At 34.4% G+C, this 12187-nt stretch overlaps 1 protein-coding gene across 1 annotated transcript; it reads right to left on the bottom strand.

Moving 5' to 3' along the window:
• Window positions 1–6801: 6801 nt before the first annotated feature.
• On the bottom strand, window positions 6802–7843 carry LOC131618575 (germin-like protein subfamily 1 member 7). The gene is made up of 2 exons (XM_058889768.1): window positions 7651–7843; window positions 6802–7539 (listed from the first exon to the last, which is right to left on the bottom strand). Exons 1-2 carry the CDS (start codon window positions 7766–7768, stop codon window positions 6992–6994), a joined length of 666 nt encoding a protein of 221 aa, XP_058745751.1. The 5' UTR covers window positions 7769–7843; the 3' UTR covers window positions 6802–6991.
• Between the last annotated feature and the right edge of the window lie 4344 nt (window positions 7844–12187).

Here is a 12187-nt window from a genome sequence, read left to right as displayed (position 1 = left end):
ATCCTCTAGTGAAGTTTTGGAAGGTGCAGAGCACACAACCTGAAATTCATTCAGATGCTTATGCGGATCCTCACTTGCAAAACCATTAAACCTAGGCAACAAATGTATCAAACCAGATTTTAATTCAAAAGGTGCATCAGCTGCGGGATACCCAATACATAAACCATTATAGTTCACATTAGGGACAGCCAACTGCGTCAAAGTTCTTTGTTCAACCATGGTTTCAACAAACACAGAAATACCAATTATGTCCCATATAGGCAAAAAGAAATAGAAATAAGGAAAACGATTAAAATAAATTTATAAAAATATAAAAACACGAAATTTAAACTAATTAAGACAAATACGAATTTTGGGAATTTTTTTGGAATTTTTCAAAACTAACAAAACAGTAAATAATTAATTAAAAATAGATAAAAGAGGAATTTGGCAATTTTGGGTCAATTTCCTTTACTCTTTTAGAGTAAGGGAGTATTGATCGAACGATTTTTCTGCTCCCAGTAGGAAAAAATGTTTTACAATCGAACACAATTTTTCCAAAAAACCGATTTTTTCGACTCTAAACGCGAATTGGCCAAAACCGTGAGGAAACTACGGCCTAAACGGGAGAACACTAAACCTATGAATCTAAAAACGATTAATAATAACAAGAATCCCCAGCAACGGCGCCAATTTGATCCGCTGTCGCGCGCGGATCAAAACGAGTAGTTTTCAAAAACGTAGTACGGCGATAAATTAACTCGCGTATCGTCTCTCAAGGATTCTTGTATTATTATTAACTAATTAAAAATCGAATTGGGGGGGTTTAAGTTTCGATTAAACAAAAAAAGTGATTATGAAATAGTGATTATCAAATAAGTTGTTCTACTGTTCGGGTTCCCCACTTATCATTGGTAATCATAAATCTAATCCCTAAGCGAATTCTATCCCCTATTCGATTACAGCAACAATAAACAAGCGAAATTGGTACTATACGGTTTATATTCCTAGTACCCGAATACAGCAAACGGATTCAGCACTCATGAATTAAGCAAACATGATTTGACATACGCAAGTTAACGATAAAGCAACGCTAAATCGCGAAACAGATCAAGGAACATAAACCAATCGAATTAAATCAATAATATTATGTATGAATTGAATTAAGCATGCAACACATATAGAAGATTATTGAAAGGGAAAAGAATTGGGATTAAAATTATAAAACCTCAAAGATTCGGTGGAACATGAACAGTAGATCAACCCTTGGACTTAGTTCTCCATGAATTCTTCAAAACGTAATAAAAATTTCGTGAATAGTGTCTAACATCAACAGTACCACGGCTGCTAGGTAATAGAGAGAACAACCCAAATGGTTTATGACTCAACTGGGTCAAATTACAAAACCCAGGCCCACTACTTAACGACCCAAAAACTGAAAATAAAATAGTGCTGCAGCTTCAAACGCAAATATGGAAATTATAGGCTCCAAATCTGACTTTGACTCCAACATGAAAGTTGTAGCTCTCTCTCTCTTAGCTTTCCGGCGATTATTAGAACGCCTCAATCGGATTCCTAGAACTCCAGTTATGATCGTTTCCGTGAAAGCTGCCAAAGCTGAAAAATAAAGTGCGAAAATTAAATAAAGCTAAAAATAAAATAAAATATAAAAACACATTAAAACATAAAAATAATCAAAACAAACCAAGGAAACGCTTGAGTACAAACATGAAAGGACGTGCATAAAAATGCACTGATCATTTATCTTCTATCGAAACGGCGGCGACGTCATACTCTGACGGAACTCGACGGCGCACCCTCGTCCCTTTTCTGAACCGATCAACTCCGATCAACTCATACTTCTCTCCGCCTCAAACTCATTTTTGATCTAATTCTTCTCTCTTCTTGATTTTTTTCTGAGTTGTTGTATTGTTGCAGATTGATGATGATAAGATAAAGATTATGGTATCGTGGAAGGAGCATGGAGAGAAGATGAAGGTTCAGTCATGGTTTGTGATAAATTGAGGAAGATGATAATTGGATATTGAAGAAGCTTGTGTGGTGGTTTGATGATTGAAATGGAGAGAAGACGAATTTTTCTGTTGAAGATCATGAAGATAAAGTCATGTTTCTTCTGTTGCGTTCTTGTTCTCTTATTTCTGATAATTTTCTTCTACTTTTCTCTGTTGAAGTTTTGTTGAATTTTTTTGGTTTTCTTGTTACATGTTCTATGATGAAGGAGTGGCTGTGAAGAAATGGGGAAGAGAGTGAGAATTGAAGATGGTAGAAGCTTGAAGATTTAATGGAGATTCAGAGGGAAGGTTGAAGAATGGAGGTCAATGAATGAAGAGTGTGGAAACAGAAAATGGTGGAGAGTGAGAAAATGGTGGGCCTTTGAAGAATGAAGAAGATGGTCTTATATAGAGGTACTCAAGGTTAGTCCCTCACTGATTTTTCTGTTATCAATCTGTTGCAATTGGTTTTCTGTTATGTGTTAGAAGGTAGTTATGAATTGGTTTAGGTAGTTAGAAGGTAGTTAGGTGCTGTTAGCATTGGTTGGAAATTAGTTACAAAGCTGGCATAGTTAGTTATGTTGGTTTAAAAAAAACGGTTTGATGGAGTTTGTTAGTTATGTTAGTTTGGGAATTTTGTTAAAGGTTAGAAGTTAATGTTAGACAGGTTGTTAGAAATTAGTTAAATGAAGAACAGTGTTAGGTTCTGGTTGAATGTGCAAGTGTTTGGTATTGAATGTGTGTGAAAACTGTTTGGATTGTATGCACTCAACTTGAATGGATGTTATGGTGAATCAAAATTGAAATTGAATGGTATGGCTTGCGGTTTCTTTTTGAGTGTGGTACAGGGACTGAATTATGTATTGGCTTTTATGCAGGTTTGGAATGAGACTAAAACATGGCTTGGCAACGTTGCATACACGGAGACAAGACAGTTAAGATGGCAGGATTGGAACTTGAAGATCGGGGTTTAATTTGAAGCTGCAAAGAGGTTAATTTGAAGCTACAGAATTAGTGCAGGCCCGAATTGATGATGTCGCTCTGTTTCGCAGCTTGTGAAGGATCGTGAGTTGTTTTCATAGCTGAGTTGTATTGATGTTTGGTGATGAAATGAGTGGAGAATAGCAGGATCCTTCTTTCTTACTTATTGAAAAAGAAGATGGAGTCCATGGATTTTTTGTTCACGCCTTTTTTCTTTTTTGTAATTTCCAACATGATTCTGAACCTTTATACTGGAATGTTGCATTAACTTTGTAATTAACTTTGTAATTAACTTTAATTCAAGTTTTCCTCCTAGCTTTCAAGCTTCCACGCCCCTGTGATAGATTTATTGATGAAACAATGCATAAGATGTTACATGACCTAATGTAGGTATGCAATGAATGTGAAGCATGAGCCAATTAGAAATAAAATTAGATGGGTAAATTTTGGGGTGCAACAGCTGCCTCTATTTATTGGCATTTGAGATAGGGGCTTATTCCATGTTGGTACCACATGCATTTGCATCGATGTTGGTCTCATTGCATTTTACATGATGACGAATGATGATGAGTTGTTTGATGTTGAATAATTGTACAACAATTGATGTAATGATGAGTTGTTTGATGTTGAATAATTGTATAACTAATGATGTAATGATGAGTTGTTTGATGTTGAATAATTGTTTAACTAACGATGTAATGATGATGTTGCGAAGTGGTGAAATGTGTATGAATTTATTCTTCATATACTTGTTATCATACGCTTCTTTATATTGTTATGATATCTCACCCCTTCTGTTTGAATGTTACTCCGATGTTGGTAACGTGCAGGTGATGAGGAGTGAGGGATAGTTACCTTCAGTTAGTTCGAGTTAACATCATTGCTCTAATATGTAACACTAGGGGGGATGAATGCTATTTGTTTTCTTTGATGGATTTAATTTGATTGATGAAGCTTTTATGGATAATGATGTTGAACTAAGTTGTTGTATTGATTTTAATTGAATTATGAATCTTTTCCGCTGCATAATAAAAGATATTTTTGAAGACTATATTGTTTTGATCGATTCATCTGACTTAAATGTGTTATGTATCTGTTGTTAATTGCGAGTAAGTGCTTGTATTATGGAGAAATGTGACATCTTGGTTTATGTTGAATGGAATTTTATTACTCTGATTTTATCAATATTCGACGGGGTAAATTGGGTGTTACAGAAGATGCTGTGGAAGTTGAGTAAACTGTCGATGACTACCTATTGTAAAGAGATAGGTCGAGAAGAGTCATCAAGACACCTCAAAGACTTAAGTATACAGATCTTATAGCTTATTCCTTAATCTTTGCAAGTGAGGTTCTAGACGAAAAACCTAGAGACTATAAGGAAGTTATAAGGAGTCGAAATAAGACTAAATGGCTGAACGCCATCAATGATTAGATGAAATATCTTCATGATAATCACACCTGTAAGTTAATCAAGAAACCTGCTGGAGAAAGGTTAGTCAGCTTTAAATGGATTTTCAAAGTTAAGAAAGGAATCAAAGGAGCAGCGTCAAAGAGATACAAGGAAAGGTTGGTCGCAAGGGGTTTCACTCAGAAAGAAGGTGTCGACTTAAATGATGTGTTTTCTCCTATTGTGAAGCATATGTCCATTCGAATGTTGCTTGCCATGGTGGCAAAGTTTAATCTTGAACTGGAACAAATGGATGTGAAGGATGGAATCTTGTATGGTGACCTAGATGAAACGATCCTGATGAGGCAACCTGAAGGGTGTCAAAAAGGGGAAGGAAGATTATGTGTGCAGGCTAAACAGATCTTTATATGGACTAAAACAATCTCCTCGACAGTAGAATAGGAGATTCAACAAGTTCATGGCACGCATAAATTTCGTTAGAAGCTACTTTGACCACTGTGCTTACTTCCAATTTCTACCTGGTAATTCATTTGTTATTTTATTGGTTTATGTGGATGATATTCTCATAGCAAGAAACAGTACCGAAGATGTAATAAGGGTGAAGTTTGAACTCAATAAGGAGTTTAATATGAGGGATTTGGGAGCTACATCCAGAATCCTTTGAATTGACATTCGAAGAGATAGAAAATAATCAAAATTATGCTTATCTCAAGAGGCATACCTACGGAAAATTCTCGAAAAGTTTGGTATGTCAAATTCAAATCCTGTTGTGACTCCTACAAACCTTCAATTCAAGCTGAGTATAGACCAGTGTCTTAGCACTAATGTCGAAAGAGCTTATATGAATGGCATCCCATATGCTAATATAGTAGGTTCTTTGATGTATGTTATAGTCTATATTAGACCCGACATGGCATACGCGGTAAGTCTTGTAAGCATGTACATGGCGAGTCTTGGAAAGGCTCACTGGCAAGCATTAAAGTGGATTATAAGGTACATAAATGGGTCTCTGAACGGAGTACTGATTTATGGTGGAGCCTTGGTTGAAGATAATAAAGCAGTAATCTATTTATGGATATGTTTTCACTATGTTTGGCACAACTATTAGTTTGAAAGCAACACTTCGGAAGCTTGTTGCTTTATCAACCTCTAAAGCAGAATATATTATCCTCGCTGAAGCTGTGAAAGAAGAATGGTGGCTTGAAGGCTTTGTGAAGGAGATGAAACTTCAAGACTAATGTATCACTGTTAAATGTGATAGTTAAAGTGCTATACACCTGTCAAAGAACTCAACATATCATGAGCAAACCAAGCACATTGATGTGAGGTTGCATTTCATCGGAGGACTAATCGAGCGTGGAGAAGTCCAAGTGTTGAAGGCTTAGACAGATCATAATGCTGCTGATATGATCACCAAGACATTGCCAAGTTGCCAGTTTTTTCCACTATATGTAGTTGATAAAGTTGCTTGAAGAAAGCTAGTTGGGTCTTTGATACTATTGAGTTTATTCCAATGTGGATATTTGTGAGGATTAGATCGAACTCTATCATGTCGAAGGGTAGCTTCTGGTTCGACACAGAATATGCATGAGGTCGAAGCTTGTTCGCATACTGCTATCGAAGACCTATATGTTGTTGTCGAAGTGTGTTATAGTATGTGAGTGTCAAAATGTTAGGGTTGTTAGTATTTCTTATTGGGCCTGTTTGTCAAAATGTTAGCTTGAACTTTAAGTTAGCTTGTACCCTAAGTTAGCTTGTAATGGATATTTGTGAAAAAGCCCATTAGTTTAGTATGTTAGGTTTATTATAAATAGCATACTAGTCTCTCATTAATGCATACGAAAAATCCTAATTTAGTGTGAGAGGGTTATTTGTTATTCTTATAAAACTTGTAATTCTGATTCAAAGAGAAAGTAAAGAATAACAGTTATAACCAAATCCTTGTTGTTCTTCTTGTTTCCCATTATGTTCCCTAATATTGTATGTTCTTGGCATCGTTTTCCTACTATGTTCCCTAAACTGAATTATTTTGAAGTTATTTCCGACGTTTACTAGTTTAAAATACTTTGGTAGACGTAGCTCTGGAAAAAACCAAATTTTGGCCAAAAAAGGTGCGTCCGAATATGTATCTTCGAAAGCAGAAGACATAAATGGAATTGCGCTAAGTGCCTAAGAATATCAAGGTCGGATGGATTAAGAAATTGCCTAAATTAACAACAATAAACACTTCATGATGATGATACACAACACCTTAAAAAGACCAGTCTACACAAATACATCCAATACAAAAAAAAAACTGTTTAGAACAACAATAATCTAGCTATAGTAAAATCATTCGTCTCTCTACCCTTCTTCAAACACTCTAAATAAGGTAGAAAAATATATGTTAGTACTCAAAAATCCTTGTAACTCCCAATATGATAGAAAAATATTTATTGAACAAAAATGAATTTCAAATAAAGCAGATGTGGGATTAAATATTCCTCACATGCATTTTATTTATTACATTAAATATAAAAGTACGTAGATAAGGTCGGTTGTATTCGGTGAGTGAAGATTTATAGTCAATAATTCATTCAAAATGAAATGACTAATTAATCATGCTCTCAATCTAGTTGTTGTCATACCAAGACTGTTTTTGAAGATAATCAATTATACTCTTATCCACTTGAAAAGCTTTGGTAAGAACTTCATCAGAAATAGAAGGATCAGATTTAAACAAGGCATTTGCAATGGTAATAACTCCTGGATTTTGACTGCTAAGTCCAGCAATAGCAACTGCATTTCCATATCCAACATTTTGTTGAAAGTGAATGAGACCGATTGGAAACACAAACACATCACCCTTGTTGAGCACTTTGGTGAAGAGACGGTTCTTATCTTGATTGGAAGTGACAAATCCAACATAAAGAGTACCTTCAAGAACTATAAGAATCTCTGTGCCTCGAGGGTGAGTGTGGGGTGGGTTTAAACCCTTGGGTGCAAAATCAATGCGAGCCAAAGAAATACCGAGTGTGTTTAATCCGAATAGTTGATCTACTGCGACTGCAGTCACTTGAGAGCCCAATGCATTTGAAGTATTCCCAGGTTCAACATGTTCAAAGAAATCTTCAGCTTTAACTAGCGCTGGATCTTTACAAAACTTTCCATTCACAAATACTGCAAATTATCGAGGCATAGATGTAATATGGTAAAAAAATTATAATCTCAACAGTAGCTAATTAAAAAAATAAAAGAAAATAGTTAGATTTTTCAGAAATCTATACATACCACCATCTTTAGGATCTTTGATTGCAACACAAAAGTCTTGGAGAGGACTTGGGTCATAGGCAAAGGAAACAGAAGATGTCAAAGCCAAGATGCTAACAAGGAAGTAAAGAACTTTCATTTTGCAACTCACTACTACTCTTTAATGATTCTTGTTATTATGGAAGTTATTGTTTTCTTGTGAGAATTGAGTTATGTTGCATGTATAGCTTGCTATTTATAAGGTAAAAACATTGAAGTGGTTTGCATTTGATCTTTACCGTAATTAATTTTTTATTAAATGAAGAACCATTCTTTAACAACTACCATGCTAATTCTCCGCACCAAAGTTAATCAAATATTAAAATGGAAAGTTTTGGACTAAATCAAAATTAAGATTAGTTTAAACTGTCAAATTTCTGGATATTTAATTATCAACAGTAGTTGGTGGAATGTGGAAACTTTTTGAGTAATTAATTGTATGCAAGCGTAACGTCACTAATGTATGTTCACAAGGCATAACTGAAAGACCATTTCTGATTATTACTTGTTTTGTAGTTACATCAATTCATTGCTAAACAGTCTTAGACATCCTAATGTGTCTACGGTCGTCTATAGTGCAAGTTGTCAACAAGACATGATCAACCATAAATATAATTGCATAATTTTTTCGTTTCTTTTTAACCACTACGGATTTTGTTTGTTTGACAAATCTAATTTTCAAGTTTTTACAAGATAAATGCTTGAGCTTATATTTTATACTTATATTTTTATATCACTTCATATTTATCAACTATTTCATTAAACACTACAAACTCTATATGATGGTGTATTTATTTTTTATATAATTCAAGATAAGTAATTTAACTTCAAACCCGAGTTAATTAGAATTTGTTTGTTACTTAGAATACAATTTATATATATATATATATATATATATATATATATATATATATATATATATATATATATATATATATATATATAATAAATCGCTTTTTATTCAATCAATAATATTAATCATTATTCTTTTATTCTTTTTCTTTCTCTCCTCATTAAAAGTGTCTCATGCATTAACAAGTTAGTATTTAGAGGTATTGGTTCGTGTTCTTGATCGTGTTTTTAAAAATTTCACGTTGGTGGTCGTGTTTCTAGTGATTGTGAACCGATTGCTGCAAAGATGAATGACACTAATAACATTTGATTTCTCTTCAAAATTTTGATAGAAAAAATTGGAACAACGGAGCAGGCAGATGAAGTCTTTGTTCGGTTTTCATGAAACTCTAGAAGAGGTCAAAAACAGTGTTCCTGAGCTTGCTCAGGATGCAACCGTTGTGCAAAAAAATGCATACAAAGAGTCGAAGAAGAAACATTGCAATGTTGCGTATTGCTAAATCAGCATTCCTGTAGATTTGGTGAATTTCGACCAGATCTCTCATGCTAAATCAGCAAATGAGGCGTGTGATATTCTTGACAAATACTATGAAGGAGGTGAGAAATTGAAAGTCGTTAAATTGCAGACTTTGCGATGGCAATATGAATTGTTGTAGATGGAAGAAGATGAAAAGATTGCAGGCTATGTGTCGAAGGTGCAAAATGTCATCCATCTCATGAAGGGTTGTGGTGAAACCCTAACTGATAAGATGATAGTTGAGAAGGTAATGTGTATCATGACCGCTCTCTTTAGTCATATTATTGTGGCTATTCAATAATTCAACATTCTTGAAACCCTAAAATTGGAAGATTTGGTTGATTCGTTGGAGGCGCATGAGATTAGGATTGTCAAAAGGAAAGGGGTTCAAGATTTGATCTTCCAACAAGTTCAAAGACAAATGAGACAAGACTCAGAGTAAGAATTCTTGGTCTAAGATGTATCAAAGATGTACTATAAGTACTTGGAATGAAGTGAAATCTTTTAAGTGTTGGACAACTGATTGAAAAAGGTTTCTCAATGGTTAAGAATAATGGAGAATCAGAACTGTTCGACACTGAGGATAATTTGTTCTTGAAATATCCTCTGTCTAAGAATAGGACATCTTAGACCATGATCAATTTGACCTAGGTACAATATCTGAAAATAGTTGTCAACCAAAAGAATAGTTGATTGTGACATTTGAGGTTTGGCCATTTGAATATTAGGTCACTCAATTAACTGATCACTCAAGATATGGTAACATGTATACGAAGTCTTGTGATTCCCAAAAAACTCAGGGAAGGTTGCTTAGTAAGGAAGAAATCTAGAAAGTCTTTTGCTTCGACTATTCCAATGAGATCCTCCCGCATAATCGAAGATGTATATTCAGATGTATGTGGCCCTTTTGAGGAGCATACCATTGTTGGAAATAGGTATTTTGTCTCATTTTTCAATGAGTATAGTTGAAAGCTCTAGATGTATGTGATCAACCCAAAGGATGAAGTATTTAAAATATCTAAGAGATTCAAGATATTTGTTGAAAACGAGAGTTGGAAGAAGATCAAGGTTCTACGAACAGATAGAGGTGGTGAATACACATACATGATGTTTGAGGAGTTCTAAGATTTGTGTTTACAAGATTTCTTCTTGAAAGCTTATTAGACAAGTTTGAAATACAATCAAATAACACAAAAGTGTTAATCAAGTATCGAACAAAAGCTCACTTGCTGCAAGTTAACGAACAAAAGTTCACTTGCTTTTAAAAAACTTTACAAAGAATATATCAGAGTATTTTTAGCAGCACTTCAGCGTAAATTTTACAGAGTGTTGTTAGTAGGAATTCTTCTTCTTGTCTTTAATCTTTCAGGTCTTCATTTTATATCCATAAAGAAGTTTCTTGAAGGGTAGAATTGGAATACTCAATTCCAATTGTTTTTCCATAACGGTTAATGAGGGAATGGTCGACAACATAGTATCGTAGTATAGTCCTTGCGCCACCCTATCCGGGTAGTGGAAACATATGTACCTCGTACTATTTCCTCATGCAAACCAATTTTGATCTTATCTTCTAATCTTAAGAGGCTTCTAATAGTTGATGATGAAGGATTCTTAGAAAGACCAAAACTTGAATCTTCAGAACCTAAGTCTTCAGCGTCTTTAGAATTTATTCATCCAAAACCTTGTATTCGGAGTCTTCAACACTTGATCTTCAAAATCTCTATCTTCAGAATCTTCAGAACTTATTCTTCTAGAACCTTGTCTTCATAATCTTCTAAAGCTGGACAACAAAATCATAGAGTTAAAAGAGACTCTAGAAGCTCTTCCACAAGAGTCACGATCAAAAGCTCTATCACTAACATTCATCAGAAAATTTTTTATACAAGCATTCTAGAACTTGACTGAGTCTTTATAACACTATTGTTTTCTTTCAGTGGTAGAGTGTGTTAAGTCCATAACCTGATGACGTCACACGCCTTTTCTCCGGAGTCAGAACCTATTAGTAAAAGCTAGACACTAGATAGAAACCGTTAGAGTAAGAAATTGTTTTCTAAGATACCATGTAATGTTATCATCAAAACATAAGGCCATATACAATCACCTGCCTACTTGAGCAGTCAGAAATCTTTTGCTTGTGTGCTTGAGCATTGAAGTCCCTTACTTTGGCGTTTGGGCATTGGAAGTCTCATTCTTGTGTTCTTGAGAAATTTGTAATCAGATTTGATTATAGTGGAAATCTCTTGGATGTGCAAGAGGACTGGACTATTACATATTTGTAGGAGGAACCAGGATAATTTCTTGTGTGTTTTCTTGCTCTCTTCTTTATTTGTTTTCAATATTACTCCGCTGCTATATCCATCATACTATGACTCAGATTATGTCCTTGTGACCAGAATCTGATAAAGATTTAAAGAGAAAAAAGAGTAAAAGCTTACACAATTCAACCTCTCTTGTGTTTTTTTCTCACCTTCATACTTAATTGTCATGTAATAAATGCGATATCAAGCCATAATTTCTTCTAATAAGGTGCCTATATGCAAGAATATTTGCTAATGCATGCCTTGCATCATTAAGTAATTTTTTTGGATGGATTTGCAGCAGTTTTGACTGGATTTAACTTAAGTAAGCATACATCATAGATCAATCTAGACATTATTTTCTATAGCAGAAAATAATTCCTTGTTTAGAATAAGCCACTTCAAGACCTAAAAAAACTTGAACAATTCTAGATTTTTGATTTGGAAGGTATGATCGAGGACTTGTTTAATGTTGTCAAATTTAGCTAGTGAATTACGTGTAATTATAATGTCATCAACATAAAATAAAAGCAAAGTGAATAATTCAGAGGTGTTCTTGGTGAGCAAGGAAAGGTCATGATTGGGTTGATAGAAATTACACAAGAAACAACAATGTGAGCCTTTCATACCATTTAAAGCTTACACACTTGATTGGGTTTAGATGGAATATTTACTAGTGAAATAGTCATGTGATCATCTTGTTGAAATTCTCCATGTAAGAAAGCATTGTTCACATACAATTAATGGATGAACCAATTATTGATGGTTGTGATAACTATGAAAAGTCAGACAAAAGTTAATATCGCAACAGGTGAGTATGTGTCAAACTAACTCATCCCCCCTCAATCCAAAA

The sequence above is a fragment of the Vicia villosa genome, linkage group LG7, assembly GCF_029867415.1.
Source record: "Vicia villosa cultivar HV-30 ecotype Madison, WI linkage group LG7, Vvil1.0, whole genome shotgun sequence".
NCBI lineage: Eukaryota > Viridiplantae > Streptophyta > Magnoliopsida > Fabales > Fabaceae > Vicia > Vicia villosa.
The sequence above is the reverse complement of the archived record's forward strand: the minus strand, read 5'-3'. Positions and strand labels throughout refer to the sequence as shown.